This window comes from Coturnix japonica, chromosome 34 (genome assembly GCF_054131305.1).
Source record: "Coturnix japonica strain WE chromosome 34, WE-NBRP24, whole genome shotgun sequence".
In the NCBI taxonomy this organism is placed as follows: domain Eukaryota; kingdom Metazoa; phylum Chordata; class Aves; order Galliformes; family Phasianidae; genus Coturnix; species Coturnix japonica.
In genome coordinates, this window is record NC_140696.1 from 4,290,395 (window position 1) to 4,309,522 (window position 19,128).

Consider the following 19,128-nt stretch of genomic DNA (forward strand, 5'->3'; position numbering starts at 1 on the left):
CATCAGCAGAAAGCAGCCTTAGGACTGAGATTAATAATTGCACGACTAGACTGGAACACAGGACACCATTGGTTTGGATGCTTGACGTGTGGCTGCAATTATTTCAATTATCCTCAGCTTCACCCCCAACGTTTGACTCATAGTTTTTCCTGTATGTATTCATAACACATAACCCTCCTTAAAGGGAATTCAGGCAGAACTCAGGTTGTAGTTAATTTGAGGCTAAAGGTGTCTGTTTTGCTTGGTTCACTGTCTTATCAGAAAGCAGATGTGACTTTATCCATACAATCCACCAGCACTGAAATGTTCTCTTCATTTTGCTTTCCCTTCAGACAAAAAGCACTGGCATCGACAGGTGGAAGAAGCGTCCAAGCAGCATGCGACTGGTTGGTATGAAGTAATACATGTTACAAAGAGTACAGGAAATCAGGGGCTTTAATGGCTAAGATTTCAGCCATTAGACAGTAGAATGTTACTGCAGGTGTTTTGATGGGAACATGGCCTGAAACACAGCTGCAATTAGAGACAGTGTTTGAGGGCTGTAAATAACCAATGGAGGAAAAAGCCTTGTCTGAGAGTTGGCGATCTCTAGGAATAGCAAACAAGGGGGAGAGAAAGGAACAAATCCTCCTCCACCACAATGCCCAAACTGAAAACTGAGAGCTGCCTTCTCAGAGATGCTGAGCCATTTCCAGTGCTTTCCCCACCACATTATGCACACTGAATGTCAGACAGGCAGAGGCAGTGACTGAGGTTACATCTTCAGACTTTCAGTCTGAAACTAAAATCCAATTTCCTGTATTACTTAGTAGTGGTAATGGGCTGCAAGAGAGACGGTGCACCTCACAGCCTGACCCCCAAGAGTTGATTCTACTTATAAAGGGAGAAGGAAACAGAACAAGGAGAGGGGGAGCTGCTTTTGCTGAAGAAAACACCTTTCTATGCCAATCTAACTCTCCTTTCTCCCTCTCTCAGGCTGTTCTCCCATGTGGGTGATCCATTCCTGGATGACACCCTGCCTCGGGAATACGTCCTCTACCTGCGCCCCACCGGCCCCCTGGCTCAGAAGCTCTCTGAGTTCTGGCAGCAATCAAAGCAGATCTGCGGGAAGAACAAAGCTCACAACATTTTCCCACATATCACCCTGTGCCAGTTCTTTATGGTAAACCAGAGCTCCTCTTTCTGCCGCCTTTATGCATGCATGTATGAGCAGCCCTTGCCAGGCTCAGGCTGGAGAGGCTGCATGCTTCATTCAGTTGCTGCAGAAGGGTTTGAGCTCAGGAATTCAGGGGTTATGACAAGAAGTGCCTGGGCTTGGTGAGGAGGTAATTGGGTTTTAAGCGAGCTGTTTTCAGGGAAGAGCAGCAGACCAAATTCACGTAATCTCAAATGATTGTTAACATGAGAAGAGCGTGTGTGGGGATGAGGCTGGGGAGGTTATATGGGGATAGCTGATCCTGCTGCGAGGACAAGGGATGGGCAGAGGACTTCTGAAGATGCCTGTTTCTGTGACCCTGTGCTATTTCTTACTGCGTGCAGAGGCAGACCATTCATACAGCACCATTCACGCTCACCCACTTGAACTCCCTTTCTCTACTAAGTGCACAGCAGAGCTGAGTACAGGCATGGGGATCAGCTCTCCACCTGAGCAGTGCTCATCCTTTTTCCTTTGGCAGTGTGAGGACAGCAAGGTCGATGCTCTCACGGAAGCCCTGCAGGCCACTGTGATGCGCTGGAAATGCAAATTCCCTGCCCCTCTGCCCTTGGAGCTCTACACGTCCTCCAATTTCATCGGGCTTTTTGTCAAGGAGGAAAGTGCTGAGGTGCTCAAGAAGTTTGCTGCAGACTTTGCTGCAGAGGCTGCCTCCAAAGCAGGTGGGTGACACTACATCATATGAAAGCCCTCAGTTCTCCCATAGAGGCCATTTCAGAGGTCGTCTTCCACACTAACCTGACAGTCTTCCAAGGGCAGGCAAAGGGATAGTGCCCAATTAATATAAAGTATGCATGGGAAATTAAATGTCAGGGCTGCCCACAGGGAAGCAGCGATACCTGTGAGCTGAACAAAGGGTGGCCTGAGAGCAGCCCCCCTCCGGGTGCCTTGTTTGTCAGCAGGCTTTCACTTTAAATATCACCTCACGCTTAGTGTCAAGCACTGCTCCTGAAAGGGAAGTTGACATTTGGCAGTTCTTTAACCTTTCAGACAGACTGCAGCCTGTGGGGCTGAGCATTTCCTGCTCCACTCGCTGCCACAAAACCTTCCTCAGCCTCAGAAAGGCTGCGTTCAGCACTTGGCTGCACTTCTGAGATGCACAAAGGGCTCTGAGAGAAGACCCAGAGCACCCTGACAACCTCGAAAGAGCCTTTCCACCAGCCCTGTTCAATGCCAGCCAACCTCCAGCCCAGCCCATGCCCATCAGTTCTTTCTTAGGGGCAGCTGATTGCTGCACTGCAGTGTGCAGCTTAGTCAGGTTATCACACTGAAGTCTGTGGGGCTTCTTTGGAGTCCCAGAGCATATTGTCTCTGACTGACCAAAGAAAGAAAAAAGAATGAAAGATGGATGAACTTGCAAAGCTACCCCTGATGACATTTAAAGCCTTGTCTATGAATAGCTGCAATTCTGACTGAATAATCAGTCACATTTAATTGCAATTTTTGGTTGAATAAGCAGAAGTAAATTACATGCAAACAATGCATTCTATGTTTTCTACATCCACTGGGAGAGTCCCAGTGTTTCACAAACTTCCACCTTTCTGCTTCCCTGAATCTCTTCCTGATTCAGATTCTATTTCTGCAGGATCATTTTGAATCGTTATTTTACCTATTTCTGCTTTCACCATTTGGGAACACCTTCCCTTCCATGAGTGAGCTACTAAACCAGCAAGAAAAAGATGTAATCAATTAACATGGATATGTAAATTCCAGTGATTTGTAATTTCAACAATATGAGAGAGAACAGGGGAGGGATAGTAAAAATGAGGCTGTTTCACTTGCTTCTTCAGGGGAGATCCTCAGCTCCCAATGACAGAAAGGCTGCTCCTCACTTGGGAAGTCTCTCTTAGCGGGCCTGTGTGATCAGCATTACAACAGTTGTTATCACACCATCCAGAAAAGCCCCTTTTCTGAATTCAGATGACTTTTGGCAGCTTGGCAAGGATGTTTGGTCTACCACCCTGGTGTGACTAAGAACTGAATCAGACCACAAATCTGATGGCTCCATCCAAGGCACGGCAGACACAGAGAGCCCACATCTGGCTTACCCAAAGCCCTTTCAGAAACTCGCCTCCAGTATCTTCTGCTTAGGCTATCTTAAAAAGCTGCACTACCACCTCCTGCTCATGGGCCACAGCCACTCTCACACCTTAGAGAAGCTGCTGATCTCAACAGCCCCTTGTTGGTAACTGACATCTTCTTGCTGCAGATGTGCACGTGGAACCCCATAAGAAGCAGCTCCACGTGACGTTGGCCTATCACTTCCAGACCAGCCACCTGCCCACGCTGGAGAAGTTAGCACAGAACATCGATGTCAAGCTGGGCTGTGACTGGGTGGCTGCCATATTCTCCCGAGACATACGCTTTGTTAACCACGAGGTACGTGCTGTGCAGTTTGTTTCAGTCCAAAAAGAAACGTTTATCTTCGTGGCCTATCTACTTCCATCACTCACAGGTTTCTACAGTTGAAGTGATTAAGCCCCTTGCCATAGTTTTCACAATACTGTCCTTATCCAACACAATATACAGAAAAAATATATATATTTCCATTCCCCAAGTCAGATGTTTAAGTCTAAGCCAGCCACCTGAGGTTCCCTTTGCAGTCAGTGCAGTGATAGAGCACCACCCTCTTCCCTATCTGAAGAGCCAACTTGTCCTTTAGAAGCTGCAAGCAGTCAATGTTATCACCAACCACAAAGGGAGCTGCTGCTGTAAACCAGCTCACATCTGTGCCTATCTAACTGAAGGCAGCCATGTGTGAGAGCCCAACCTTGTGCTATCAGGCGACAGTGACTAGCTCCCACCTCCCTTTGAAGATATCACAGATATCTAGGAGGGTTAATGAGCAAATGGGCTGATGCCATTCAAGCTGATCCTGAGCACCAAACTGCTGTGAACTACTGGTGTCATGGTTTTGTATAGGTTTCCTTCCATTAACAACCCCTTCATTCATTTGTGCTTCTGTTTCTTCCTCAGACTCTACAAGTGATCTATCCTTACACTCCCCAGAATGATGATGAACTTGAACTGGTCCCTGGAGACTTCATTTTCATGTCCCCAGTGGAACAAACCAGTACAAGTGAGGGCTGGATCTATGGCATTTCCCTTGCAACCGGCTGTTCTGGGCTACTGCCTGAAAATTACATCACGAAGGCGGATGAATGTGGGACCTGGGTGTTCCATGGGTACGTAAAGCTGCTCAGTCCAATCCTTGTCACTGCAAAAAAGGGAGCTCAGCAGCTGTGATTTCACCTGGGTAAGCGAAGAGATTCCCAGGGCTGCTGAGAAAGTGGCTTTGGGGGAAACATTCTGGCATACCAAGCCCCATCTGGTAAGCAAAGGAAGAGCAGGTGCTAGCCCCATGCATGGGATTAGAGAGTGATGTGATTTATTTAGCTAGGATGTTACAGCAACTGTTACTCATAGGATGGCTGCTGCTGGTTGACAGAGCTGGAGCAGATGGCCATTGCAGAGCTACCACAGCGTAGGCATCTCTATGGTGGGACTTGGGTCACAAAGCTTTGAATCTGTGCATTAATTTGGGAAGTGAGATTTGTTGTGTATGATTCCATGGGGAAAAGGATTCCAGATCAGCAAGATTTCGTTCTAGCTTCACCCTGAGTCCTGCCCAACCCAGAAGACCTTCAGGCAGGGATAAGCACAGCAAGAATCACTCATTCATCCCTCCTGTCACAGCTATTCTTTTTCTGCCTGCCATGTGAAAAATGGCCACCAGTCATAAAGGGCTTCAACTCACATGTGAGCCAAACTGAACAGTCCTATCCATTTCACATCTATTGCCACCAAACTTCAACTCATCTTCCATTACACAGAAATAAAAACCCTCCAGTAACCAGGGCTGAGCAAAATTACAATCAAAGCGCATGAGCAAAGTCAATCAGTGAGTCTGATTGAAGACAAGACTTAATCCAGACCCTCCCATTTGCAATCCAGCAAAAATTGTCTTTTCTTCCCACTAAATTTCCCATCCAAAATCATCTCACGTCCACAAACACTGCTCTGCACTCTGCTTTTTTTCTTACAGTACCTGCAAGGATTTTGAGGCCTAGAGAACATGGGGAACAATTACTATTGCAGCTAAAAGGAAAGACAAACATTTGCAAAGCACTCTGTCTCCAGGCAAGCAAAGAAAGGAAATGCCCCTTCCCTGATTACTGCTAAAGACTATAAATCATGAACTGGAGCATGCAATATGAAGCATTTATCAAAAACATTATTATATACCCGGAAACGGTCTCATTTTACACAACAGCTTCCCAGAGGGAATATTAGGTTACAGAACGTCATTCGGTCAAAACAATATAGCAAGAAGCAAACACAACCGAAGCCCAACTGCCATCCAGGCCAAGATATTCACCATTACATCCTCTTGGTAAGAGGAGAATGGAGCACAAATAACTTCATTTCATAGACATGAAAGAAAGCATGGCACTACTCACCAGGACTGCAGAGCTGTAACGTTGAGGAGGTGGGACCAGTGCCCAGCATTGGGAGTGGGGCTGCTGGTGGTGAGCAGGGCTTTGTGCTGCCTCTGCATACACAGCCACGTCCTGCTGCATCCCTGCAGAGGAAGAAAGAAAAAACAGCCATTGAGTTTTCCCTCTTAGAAACAAGACTGCATTTTTCAAGTGAAAATCATGCATTATTGAGACCATCACTTAAATATAACTCACTCTGGGCTGCAGAGCACCCACACCCTAAACCTCCATAACCCCTTCTTGCCATTCCTGCAGAAAGAGTGATGGTGTTAAGGAGGATTTCATGTTATCTAGCAGTAGTTTCAGGCCCAGCACTAGCTATGTGATTATGCAAAAAGAACAGCTAATTATTTATCTTTTCCAGAGTTGTAAGAGACAAGCTTCAAGAAGCAAAATGCATGAGCCAAAGATGCTCATTTGGGAAGCCTGATGTTTGTTCCTGTTTGCTCTAAATCTTATGATCTGAAAGTCAAGGACACTCCATGACTGCTCTGATGCTAGTTCTGCATCCTGCAAGTGAAAAATAGCCTTCCTGAGATGAGTTTGACACTCCCCTTTGGGCTGAAACTGCCTGCATTTGTAGCAGTGTCAGGAGATCTGTTCTGACTGAGCCTGGGAGGGCACCCAGCCATGGCTATGTTAGAAACAAAATGTTTTTCTTTTACCCCTTCTATGGTACCAAGGTAGAAATCTCCTCCTGGTAGCAGCACAACCTACTGGTGAGCTGAAGCTGCTTGGAATGAATATACATTGCATATACATTTAATGGCATGCAGCAGAAAAGTACCATCTTTGCATCAGTGCACCCAGCACCATCCAAAAGCTAAAACTTGTGATGATTCCCTGCACTGTTTTTCCATTACCAACAAAGCCAGAAATAGTCACCTCCTCCACCCCCAAATGGATAGAAGCACTATAGATATTACATAGCAGGCTATTTTGGCTGGCTGAGAGAGGCCAAAGCTATTCCTTGCCCCTTTAATAAGCCTGAGAAATCAGGCTTGGCACAAGTAGAATGGGGAGAAAAAAAGAGCCCTAATTTTTCAAGCTATTTGTTCCTCAGTAGTTTTTTTTCCCACTGTTTTCTTCCCATTCTGTGACAATATCTGGTTACTTTCCCTGGAGATCCCTCTCATCCAGATAGCAGTGAGTGACAAGGCAGAGGAGTCCTTTCCTACACTGAGGACTAATGGCATCGTGTCATGACAGAGACCTTCCCTCCATCACCTCCACTCTGCAAAGGTTTCCTGGCCTGGAGAATATTGACACCAGAATACAGCAGCATCACCAAGAGCGAGGAAGGCAAAGCATCTCCCCCATACCATCAAGAAGACAGTAGATGCTATTGTCTGCTTCATTCTCCGTGTGCCAAGTGGAGGAACCACAAGCCTTTGGGAAAAGCATCCAAACAATGACCTATGCTTAGAAGATGACTAAGCTGAAATAGTGTCAGTGGTTTCTGTTTTCCAGCAGCAGCAAGGAGACACGGCTGGAGGCAGGGGGGTGGCTCTCCTCCAGGCACAGTGAGATAGGATGCCTTTGCCTCATCACCATTTGCAGTGAATCCATGTATCTATTTATAGAGAGCACGGCATCCATGGCCTTTCTGCAAGGACTTAGGGAGAAAATAAGTCTCAGAAATGGTGCAGCAGTTCCTCGGGAAGAGGAACAGTGAAACAAACTCAGTATTCTCCTGGCTGGTGCCCCTGAAAGACTGCAATGTGAGCACAGCAGCAAGGGGCTGAGAACTGCAACAGTGAACTAAAGACCAAGAGCTCAGAATCAAGGTCCACTCTGTACAACAGCAATGGGCCTAGCTAAGACCTTCAACTCCTTCTCACTCTGAGATGTTCATGTTTCTGAGCTAGTGAGGCTGTATCTATGTGCAGCTGATTGTGCCTGTGCTGACCGCTGACAGCGATAAATGCCTGCCCGTGCTCCCTGCTCAGGGCTTGGCACACACTGATGCACTGCAGAGCTGCTGGATCAGAGCTGCCCTTATCCTGCCAGCTGGAAGCACAGTCTGAGCATCTCCCTGCAATATATCATATGGATGTACTCTGCACAGGAGGGTTAGACAGGATTTCTCACCCCAGCACCTGGTCAGATTTCTCACAGTTTATCCACCAATATTTCCTCCCTACATGTAACTGGTTTTCAAGGTCTGCCTGGTACCTCAACTTATTGTTGCAGCCCAGTCCCACCAGATAAGGGGCCAATATCAGGACCAACAGCGTGGCACTTTTTACATCTTCAAACTGGCACAAGACAGATTGAATTTGCAGATTGGTTCTTCACAAAAATGCAGATGACCTACTTTAGTTCCACTGGTAGAGGCACGGGTGTTATTTTAACAGCAATGAAAAGCTCCCCTGAGATTTGATCCTATCTAGGTGCTTGTCAGGAAGCAAATTCTAATGTTTTTAAGGCACTGAAAAGTGCAAGCGAAGGCAACTATTTCTGTCAAAGCAAATGACCACATCCATTAAATGACAACCTTTTTTTAGTGACTAAGCAAGTGCAGCCCATTCAATGTAAGCAAGTGAGCAGAGGGTCACTGCAAGTTCTATAATTGCCTGTCAGAATTTGCTCCCCTGGGTCTCGGTCACAGGCTTTGAATGTCTGAGCATGAGAGCTCCACTCAGAGGGAGCGTCAGTAGATAAGCATCTTGAGGGTGAATGGGATCTATTATGTCCCTCTGGCCGCAATTCACAGGAAGAAGCACTGCTGAGAATAAATTCCCACTGTAGATGGGAAATGGAATAGACAGCACTGAAGAATGTAGACACAACCACCCAGACTGAACATGCCACATCCCTACAAGGCAACACAACTGTTTTGTGTATGGGAGCTCTGAGAAGTGCCCAGGATGACAGGGAAGGCTGTGCTCCAGCTTTGCACTGTATCCCCCTAAGCAGCAAAGTACTGATGCTCTCCTTGCTCCTCCCAGCCAAAAGGATTGATGCAGGTCAGCTGCAACCAGCAATTCTGTGCACTGACTTTCCCCACCCACAGCCTTCTTCTTGCTAGTACCAAAAGGGACATTCCAGTTCTATTTAATATTGGGAATGGTCCACAAGAGCAATCTGCTACATTGGTAAATTAAGATGTGTATTTCTCATTTGTAGCACAGCCAGTGACCAGCCCAAATCCCAAACACTACACAAATATAACAGCAGCTCACACCACAAAGGGGAGAAAAAATTCTCTGTAGCAATTAGTTTCCAAACTGGCCCACAAAGCCATGGTGAGTAACACGCAGCAGGTCCCCAGATGGGGTTGGTGCTGGCCCTGTGACTGTGAGAAATGCCCTGGCATTTTCCATGAGAACATTAGAGGTCTGACAGCCGCACACTGCTGCTCAGTGAAACTGTTCCTAAGGAAATAGGAAGCCCATTAAGACAAGGTCCATCTCTTCATGTGTGTATATTACCTAGCAAGGTGCTCTCTAGGCAGAACTAAAATACAAGTAATAACGTAATAATGTGAACAACAGTAATTATCATCTGTTCCTGCAGACTGCAGCCCAAGGGCACGATGCCTGAAGCGCTCCCAAAGCCAACACCTTTCTGTTTCTGGCAGGTCCTACTCAATCCTGAACACCACATCTTCCCCCTCCCTTCAAGCCTTCACTGATGGAGCTCTGGAAAGAAGACAGCAGGAAGACCAAGGGCCTGGGGACACAGGGCCACTCACTATTATCTGCCAAAACGTGCAGGTAGGGACCTGTGTGCACACAGAGATCAACACACACTTTCTACAACAAATCTGGTCCCCTGGTAGCTGGAAGTTTCTACTTGCAATTCTCTACAAGCTTTAGAAGGGCGCAACAAACCACATGCAGAAAAGACATCGCTGTTGCCCAGCCCTGCTCCATCCTCCACTCAATTTGGCAGTTTTACACCAGCATAACCAACTTCAGAGAGTTTCCTGTACCTGCATGAGGCTAAAGCAAGAGCTGACCTGCCCTGGGTGCCGCTCGTAAATCAGATCTCAGAACAACACATGCACTTTCACAAAGGCCAAACGTGCTGTCATTTTTTCTTCCAGCCGCTGAGAATAAGCAGCCAGCCGGGGCCTCAGAAGCGCTGCCTCTTTGTCTGCAGGCATGGGGAGAGAATGGATGTCGTTTTTGGAAAGTACTGGTTGTCACAATGTTTTGATGCCAAAGGTGAGTGGGCTCCTTTGGGTCCCTCAGGCTCTGGGTTTAGGTGAAGGAAGGAGAGTAGATGGAAACCCTGGTTTCCAAAGAGGTGCTTTGACACTGTGACAAAATGGCTGCACCAGAGGCAGCAAAATAACCAAGGAGTAAATGCTGCAAGAGCAAATTCTATTTAAGTAGCATCACCTAAAGAGCATTCTCATTTGGAAGTGATGCTGACAGTCAATATCCAATGCAAACACCTGTTCAAACTTTGTATATTTTGTTCTCAGACCTAATAACACCAGCAACTGCTCCTGACCTCTCCCTTGCAGGAAGGTACGTGCGCAGTAACCTGAATATGCCTCACAGCTTACCTCAAAGGAGCGGCGGGTTCAGGGATTATGAGAAAGATGCGCCCATCACTGTGCTTGGCTGTATGCAGGCGAGGCTTGTTGGTGAGTTGCCCCTGGCAGGCATGAGTTTGCCCAGGAAGCTTTGCTGTCTCCCTCCCACGCACCCAGACACAGAGAGAAAGCAGAAAAGAAATGAATCTAGGGCCCCAAACTAACAGGATTTAGGTGTTTCAAGAACCTTCAAGCCCCTTCTTGCCTCATTCAGGTGCTGCAGCTGAAAGAAAGGCAAAGCACAAACCCCAAGCTGTCGTATAACATCGCAGCCATTGCCTTATCTCAAATTCAGATCCTTCAGAGCACTTCACGTTGGTCACATTTAAAGTAGGGCAGCTAAAATTATACTTGCTTCCTAAACAAAAATAAATCACCGCACGGCAGCGGGATGCGCGCTCTCCAGGCCACATGGCATCAGGGTTTGCAATATGCACATAACAGAAGGCAAATCTGGGAGCAATTGCAGTGCACTTGGCTGCCGTCATTAAATGGTCCCGGCACACAAGTATGTACGTGACCAGGCACCATCCAGCTGCCTGTGCTGCTGCAGCACCCATCTGACCTTGGTGCTTGCTTTAGTCCTAATTCCTCCCACAACTGAGCAAATGAGCAGCAGCCCTATGGCAGAAGGCTGCTACACAGGCAGCCCTTTCTAAATTAGCCCACGTCTCCCAAGAGTTTTAGAGATTGCTTTGACATGGTTACAGCCATCATTAAACACATGAAGTCGAGGTTAATAACCCCTTCTTACTCCCACCTTTGTGCCCTGCCTCTTCAAATGGAACAAAAACACGACTCTCGTAGCACAGGTCGGTGTGATGCTCAGAGTCCTGTTCTCATTTGGCTCCCTTAGGCTTCGTGAGAATATTAATAACCCTAAGAGTGGAGCTGATTCTTATCTCATTTTCAGTGATCTTCCACCTGTGTAATGAAATGGTAATTTATACTAGCAAAGAATCGAGCCAATTGAATTAAGTTGGGTTTGAATTAAGTTGAATCATTCTGATTTATGACTTATAAATGAAATTAAATGAAATTCAAGCTCTCTACAGTTTCTCCTCAGTGCACTATTCACTTTTTGGCTAAGTGCGAGAGAAAAAGAAATAGAGCAAAAGCTGCTGTGCTTTTTTAGCATACTGGTAGAAGTACATGGCACAATAAACATAGAAAAATGTCCTAGTTCCACAGCTGTGCATGCAGTAATAACCAAATATGATGGGTACATTCATTTCCTGAGACAAGCAGTGCAGCTGGGAAGCTCCTGCAGCTCCTAGCTGGGTGGCAGATACCTGCATGCTGTTGTTGCTGCTACCATGCCATTGCTCAGTTTTTATTCATGGCCTTTAAAATTTGCTTGCAGGAGAAGCCTTGCTAGAAACTAACACCATTGTAGACTACATCTACAGCTCCCCGTCCCTTCGGTGCGTACAGACAGCACACAATATCCTGAAAGGTAAGAACTTATTGAGCAGGAAAGGCTGCAAAGTGTAATGCATTGCAGAAACTAGGAAGGGAAACAGAGATGAGGCGTGAGATCTCCTGGTATTGGAAACAGTTGAAAAACAGCTCCAAAATGCAGTCACGCCTAAGTTCAGAATATTGCATGTAATTGCTGGCCAGCAGTTTACATGCCTTTGCACATCATGTGCCAAGTACGCAGATCAACTGCTTCCCCTTTTCAGAATCACTATTAATCAACTGACTACTTAGTGTGAAAAGAAAGCCCACTGTTTTAGAATCAGACCCAAGTATTAGAGCCGCAAAGTCTTGCTGCCCTCCTCCACAGCCCCTTTCAATGACACCAAGCATTCTTTTCTGCCTTTTCCAGGTATGCAACAAGAGAACAACCTGAAAATTCGGATAGAGCCGGGCTTGTTTGAATGGACCAAATGGGTCTCGGGGAGCACCCTGCCTGCTTGGATACCCCCCGTGGATTTAGCTGCAGCTACTCTAAGCGTTGATACAACCTACAGGTAGCAGAAAGAAGGAGTGGGGAGCATGGATTGCTTTTTGGGTTTGTTTTCAAAGAGGGCCACTGTTGCATTTCTAACCTTAAGCAGTGGCTGGTAGTGACCAGAAAACCTTCAAAGTCTGTTTGTTTTGACCCATTTCCTACAATGTAGGAGCTAGGGCTCAGGTAGAGCCAGGCAGCCCCACCTTTTCACTGATCTTTCCTCAGCATTTGTGCTGCTCAGTCCTGGTGTCACATCCCCAGCTCCTGCCCACACAGCTCCTCCACCACAATGCCCTCCAGCCCAACACACAAATGCTTTTTACTGTAAACTGCACAGAAAAAGGCTAAAAAAGAAAGCCTGTAATACAGCAAAGAATAGACAAGATCATCTGTTTGGGCTTCCTACTCTCAAATTTAGGATTCCTTTATACAAGCCAGACTCACAGAGCTCCCACAAAGGAAACTCCCCAGAGGCCACAGGGCTCCAGCTCTCCACTGCACCTCACAACCTGCATTGCTGGGGCTTCACACATGTAAGACCTTGCTATTTTAGCATGAGCCTGATCACAGGCTGAGCAACCTCAAATCGAAACAAAACCTTCACAGAGCATACACGCACAGGAGTTCCACCTAAATGGGCTTGGTGACGAGCACGTTGTCTCTGGGTTTTTGTGGTTATGATATCACCAGAACCACCGGTGTTTCCCGGAGTCCCAGAGCACCCAACTGTGTAAGGATGTTCAAGTGAAATAAGCAGCTGAAAGTGCAAAAAGCAACAACAACAAGAAGCACAAAAATAAAACAGAAACACCCTGATATTTTTCCATTCCTAATTATACCATCACTAGAGTTGTGTCCTTTTGCTCTGCAGCTAGAATTCCAACACCCCAGGCTATCTAAATAGAGGACCTTACACTGTATTTATCCCTGGGTGGGTTACCACATGTCTTCTACATAGCAGAACAGCTGGACCACTGGAATCTCAGCTTCAGAACACACCTGCCTTCCAGAAAGGCAATGACAAACACTCTCAGCACAAGGGAAGAGCCTGCTCTTGTGTGGGACTGGGAGATGTCCCCTGGTCCACCTCCCATCGCTGCAGTAATTCCTGCAGGCAGAGCAGGTCACTGGATGGAAGGAAAAGTTAGCTCTCTTCCTTGCATAACAGCATGAAAATCCATCATAGCAATCCTTACACTGAGCTCTGGGGGCCCAGGGGATTAGAAGAGTTAAAAGAACATATACTTTCAGATGAATCATAAGCAGCACTTCTAACACTTCTTCTAATTTACCATACTTGTTTTGCTCACAGACCTCATATTCCTGTCAGCAAGTTAGTGGTTTCTGAATCTTATGATACATACATAAGTAGAAGTTACCAAGTAACGAAAGAAATCATCAGTGAATGTAAAGGCAAAGGTAAGTGCTCCACTCTCAACCTTTTATTCTTGTGTTTGCCCACAAACCTTGGCAGCACTGTGTGATACTGGTTGTCACAGGTCTTGGGAATGGGAGCCTGAAGTAATTGGTGGAAATCCATCCAAGTGCTTTAATCAGAATTAAGTTTTAGATAAAAGTATGTGTGAGACAGCTGGAATCTCACCAGACATTTCAAAATGAAATAGCACTGAGCTAAGTGATCCCAAAAATTGCTCAGTGCTCTATGTTGATAAGCCATGCATTTCCCTGCATACACTAATTTAATGCACTGTCATATAATGAACAGAACCCATTCTGCACATTTCAAATGGTCAGCCCCACCTGGGGCACTGTCCCCAGAGCTGGCTCTGTCTCACACCTCAGCCTTCATTTCTCACTGTTTCAGGAAACAACATCCTGATAGTGGCACACGCATCCTCCCTGGAGGCTTGTACCTGCCAGCTCCAAGGGCTCTCGCCACAGAACTCCAAGGACTTTGTACAGATGGTCCGAAAGGTAATTAGCAGCAAGGGGTAAAGCTTGCTGACTTTAGAAAGAGAGATTTGCAACCTGCTTGGCCAGACAGAGGACGCTTTGTTCCTCTCATCTGATCATTGCTGAGTTTCATCCGCTTCAGAAGTCAGGAGGGTAAAGCAGATTGGTTAAAGAGGCTTTATCCGATGTGACACTTCTGTAACAGAGCAGGGGGATCAGATGCTCACCTACAGCTGGTACCTACTCAGTCCCTGCTCACTGCTTTCATTTCCTTCTCTCTTCATGCAGATTCCATACTTGGGCTTTTGTTCGTGCGAAGAACTCGGAGATACAGGTGTCTGGCAGCTTACAGATCCCCCCATCCTCCCTCTCACACATGGACCGACTGGAGGCTTTAACTGGAGAGAAACCTTACTACAAGAATAGGCAAAGCTACACGAGCAAGGAAAACCCACGGCCTTTCCAAGCGTTGGAGAATGTCTCTTCTTTCTTGTGTTTATTGACAGTGGAAAAATAGTCATAATGTTACGTGGATTACACAAACAGCTGTTCTAGCATATCTTACACGGCCAGAGTCATGCCAAAATTCTCACGTACAACTAAGCAAACACAAAAGGGAGTGACTGGGGGGGGGAAATATTAAAGTATAGGTTGAAAATCTCACACTGCAGGGAGGCTGTTTAGTCAGTAGCTCAGGTAGATTTCCCCACCGTGAACGGAGCTCTGATCACACCAATAACTTCCACTGCCTCCCACTCCACGCCAGTAACAGCTAGCACCGTGTGAAAGGCCAGCATTCAGAAGGGGCTTTTTCATTGCTATTTTTTGCAGAGCAGTAGCAGGCTTGCTCAGGATCACATGCTCACTCCTCACTCACAGCCCCCAGGTTCTTGGCACCTTTCAGAGGGCACTCCACCACCAGCAGGGAACGAGAGGTCAGCACTGCCTCACAGGCAGCACCAGATGCTCCTCTCCTGCAGTCCAGCCCTCTGCTGGGTGCTGTGCTGGGCACACTGCTGGTGCAAAGGCTGTATGATGCTGATCTGCATTAGGAGAAGATGCTGAGTTCCACAGTACTTACCGATGAAGACTGCACATCAGAAAAGGGCATTATAGTGAACAAAGACCGGGCGCCGTTTCTTTTAAGTGGAGGTGAAATAACTCTTTTCCAACCAAATATGGAAGATACATAAGTGGTTTTGTTCCCCTCTTTGAGGATTGAAATCTACCCTTGTACACAGACCTAGCATAAAGCATTTGTGTCTTTGTGTCATTTATAGCCCCCTCAGATAACCCTGAAGAAGGGGTTCTGCCTTTACTGAGCTTTTTGTGCCGGTCATTACACAGCAGCGGCTTTCTGTCAGGCCTGGTGAGGTTCTGCACTAAGCAGATTTCTGCAGAGAGTAACAAAGTCAAAACAACACTGAAATACAGCCTTTACTGCATGCTCTCCTTCTGAGTACCATCTGTCATTAAAGATACAGCAGAGCTGAAAAATCAGGGCACTGAAATTCAGTAATGGAAGGGTCAGCTTTTGGGAGAAGGGAAGGGCTTCCATCTGGACCTACAGCTTTTGAAATCCCAGGAAGTGCTGTAGCAGAGCTGCAGTCCTCATAGTGCAGCAGCCTAGTCCTGCAAGGTGTCAACACCAGCTAATTCAGAAGAGGATGCTACAATACCCCATAGATGAGAGTTTACAGTACTAATTGATTTAAAGAAACCTGCTCTGAAGCTAATCTGCTAAATCTCCAGAAAGCTCCTGCATATGTTTGCGTAGCTTACTTTGAGAAGGTACATAAAAGCATGCTTACATGGGACAAAAGAAGACTTGGGCAACATACTCCTTCCTTGATGCAGAGAAAAGCAGCACCAGGTCTAAATTACCCCAAAAGACGATAGCTACAACCCAGTCAAAGAAAGAAAGATTAATTTACTTGTCCTAAGAATCACAGCTTGCCAAACCATTCCCCCAAAGAGGGAATCCCCAGGTAGAGACACTTCCCATAGGGCAGCCAGCCCTTAAATGAGGCTTAGGGAGATGCAGAACTAGGCTTCACCTCATTGCTTTCACCTGTGCCCCTAGGGCTGGCTACATTTGGACCACCATTCAGAGTATGTCCATAAAACATAATCAGGATGTACCAGAAAACAGACTGGCATCCCAGAGTGCCCCTCTTCTACCCAGGTTTCCCTCTTTAGAAAGCACTAACATCCTTATTTAAAGCATTTGCACAGAAGTTTATAGAGGCCAATATTAACAAAGGCTTATTGTTCATGGCAAGATCAGAGCTTGATTTGAGGCAAGTTTCTCTGGGGCAGGACTGGTCTTCCTTGCACTGGATAAGATGTAGCTGCACTTCCAGCATCAGAACAAATAAGAAGTGGTAACCTGCAACAACACCTTGTTTCTAAAGCAGGTAAAATGCTCAGCAGCTGTGATGTAGCAGATCTTAAGGGGCTGAATTCAGCTTTGTCTCTGCTTTAACGAGCTGACCCTGAGCTTGCCAGGGCAAATACAGCAGATGCTGTACAGATGTAGCTTCAGCAAAGAGCTTATCCTGTGCAATACGTACATTGTCACAATGCATATTGGTTGTCTATTATTTATACATTGATGACTGTAATACACCGTTGGCCCATCCATAAGTGCATTACGATACCAGGGATGTATATTGAAAAGTCAGGGAAATAACTTAGGAGATGACAGAAAGAAACTGCTTCTCTGCAGTTTAACTGCTGTCACTTTAGTTTTTGCCTATAATTTAAACTCTTCTTGGCTGCGTACAGACGTTTTGAAGAGCATTTCTGGCTTGTTTTCCTCCAGGCTTACTCACTGCAAACTTGCAAAGAGTTTATTTAAAACTGAAGAGGCGACAATCACACGACAACTAATTTGGTTACTGATGTGCGTGTGATTCTCCGGCTGGCGTTTGGTTTCATGCTGTGGGTCAGCAAAGCGTGATGCAAAGCAGTGGAGGCTGCTTAAGTCCTGCTGCAGTTAAGCAGTGTTACAGAGTTTATTCAGACAGAAGCGTTAAATAGAGAGGGAACAAAACCTGAATGCACAATTAGAATATTGTACTAGCTGATCTTTGCATATAGTAAGTAATGCAAAACACAAGTGTGCTGTTTGAGAAAGCAGAATATGTTAAAATACTCTCTTCTTAAAAAAAAAACTATATTTTTGGATGCTTGGGAAAGTATTTTGACAATTGTAGTCTTATCTTGCATTCGATTTTTCAGGTGTCAAGAATGTCAGGAAGAAAATCTTATTTTCTTCCAGCATTTTGATTTCTTGTAGGGGTTTTGTGTTAAATAATGTCACGTTGATGAGGCTTATTGGGAGAACAAGGAAACAAAAAGATGTTCCTTTTCCATTTTTAACTAAGATGTTAAGAGTACAGAACAGTTGCTGCTTCACTTTCACTCCATTGCTGCTCATTAATGTATATTTAATGTCGCTTCAGCGTTCTATCACAGAAGAACGTAAGGCTCGATCTACCACAAGGTGCAATCCTTCTTGCCATCACTGGGAGCTGCATCAGATCCCAGGAGTTTAATTAGGATAAAGAAGGCACGCAGCAGTTGCTAGATTTCTCCCACTCTTCCCAATTAAGGCATGAAACTGGCAACCTGCTAGGGATATTGTTCTTCCAGTGTTGATACAAGAATCAAAGTGCAGCATCAAGCTCTAGCACAGCAGTTACTGATAGGATGGCACTAGGAGGCACTAGCTATGTTTCACCAAGCTAGGATTTGACCAAAGCTTTGCACAGGGCCTGTATCCCTGGACTGGATTATCTCCCTGTGCTGGGGAGGCTGGGAGTGCACTGCATTGATGCCGTGTACTCCCATCAACAGCTCATGCAAACTGAGGATGCAGGTAATACCTTCAGACCTTCCCTTTCTGCTCGCTCAGTTTCAGAAAGACCAGCTGATGGCAGGAGCCTCCTCCCCTCTATTGGCGGCTCCTGGTATCAGCCTTATTAGGCAAGTGATAATTAACATCCACCAGATCATCGGTTCTTTAGAGATTTCTGTGGGAATTATTCTTCCCAAAGGCAACACGGGTGGTAATTCAGCAAAACAGAAAGGAGAGAAGAGCTGCTAGTGCCCAGCACTTAAACATAGGGGACATTATTTAAACTTCAAATACAGATGGTGGTAGCAAACACACTTCAAATGGTGAATGAATGAAAAAAGGAACACAACAGGTCCTGCAATCAGCTGTGTACGCTCCAAACTGCCACTCAGTTCTCACCACATCCCCAGACACACATTGCATGGGGAATGCTGGTGAACCACCCACCCGACATAACAGAGCACACAGCCCATCTCCTTTCTGTTCCTTCCCATTAAGATGTATTTGCTGTGGACTGTTCTTAAAACTTGATGTTATCAGTGGATACGTTTTCTTTTCCATTTTAAACCTGTTGTATCATTCTGTTTATTATGTTTTCTAGTGTGAGCAGATCGTATTTATTTGAGAAAAAAAAATATGTTTGCTGTTTAAAAAAAGAAAAACCAATAATTGTATTGCCAAAAATAGCTGTAATTACCTGTGACATCTGTATTTTTTTATGTAGGGGGAGGGTCGGTTGGTTGTTTTTAATCTCAAGTGCTAACAACTGTTAAAACAACCAGTGCGTTTTAATTTGCTTATTACATTAAATGGATTTCTCTGAAGTCGGACAAAAGCGGCTCATAGATGATTTAATAAAGATGTCGTGCTCCCACACCTTGCCCTTCCTATTTAAATGTTGAAACACGGAGGAGAAAGGGGAACCTGAGCTCTTTTCCTCCCTTCACTGCAGATGAAGTTTGTTTATCTGACAGCAGATGGCACAAAACCCTCTCAAGACTTTTCTTGCTGCACAGGGTCTGTGTTTCCCTGCGGGTAGGAGGCAGATGACTCAATGTCATCTCTACTGCTCCATGGCTTCTTCCCCTCAAAGTTTCTTCATTGTCACATTTGGATGCACGGCACTGGAAACAC

General features: G+C 45.8%; 1 protein-coding gene across 1 annotated transcript in view; it reads left to right on the forward strand.

The window, feature by feature from the left end:
* The window catches only part of UBASH3B (ubiquitin associated and SH3 domain containing B), a 47,287-nt gene extending 28,419 nt beyond the window's left edge, over positions 1–18,868 (forward strand). Inside the window, exons 2-14 of the mRNA XM_015884154.3 lie at positions 333–386; positions 976–1,162; positions 1,677–1,875; positions 3,423–3,592; positions 4,190–4,398; positions 9,296–9,431; positions 9,764–9,884; positions 10,190–10,312; positions 11,625–11,717; positions 12,093–12,237; positions 13,531–13,637; positions 14,044–14,153; positions 14,421–18,868. Of these exons, the coding sequence (XP_015739640.1) occupies positions 333–386; positions 976–1,162; positions 1,677–1,875; positions 3,423–3,592; positions 4,190–4,398; positions 9,296–9,431; positions 9,764–9,884; positions 10,190–10,312; positions 11,625–11,717; positions 12,093–12,237; positions 13,531–13,637; positions 14,044–14,153; positions 14,421–14,558 (1,792 nt within the window). The 3' untranslated portion in view covers positions 14,559–18,868. The remainder of the gene's footprint in view (positions 1–332; positions 387–975; positions 1,163–1,676; positions 1,876–3,422; positions 3,593–4,189; positions 4,399–9,295; positions 9,432–9,763; positions 9,885–10,189; positions 10,313–11,624; positions 11,718–12,092; positions 12,238–13,530; positions 13,638–14,043; positions 14,154–14,420) is intronic.
* The last annotated feature ends 260 nt before the right edge of the window (positions 18,869–19,128 follow it).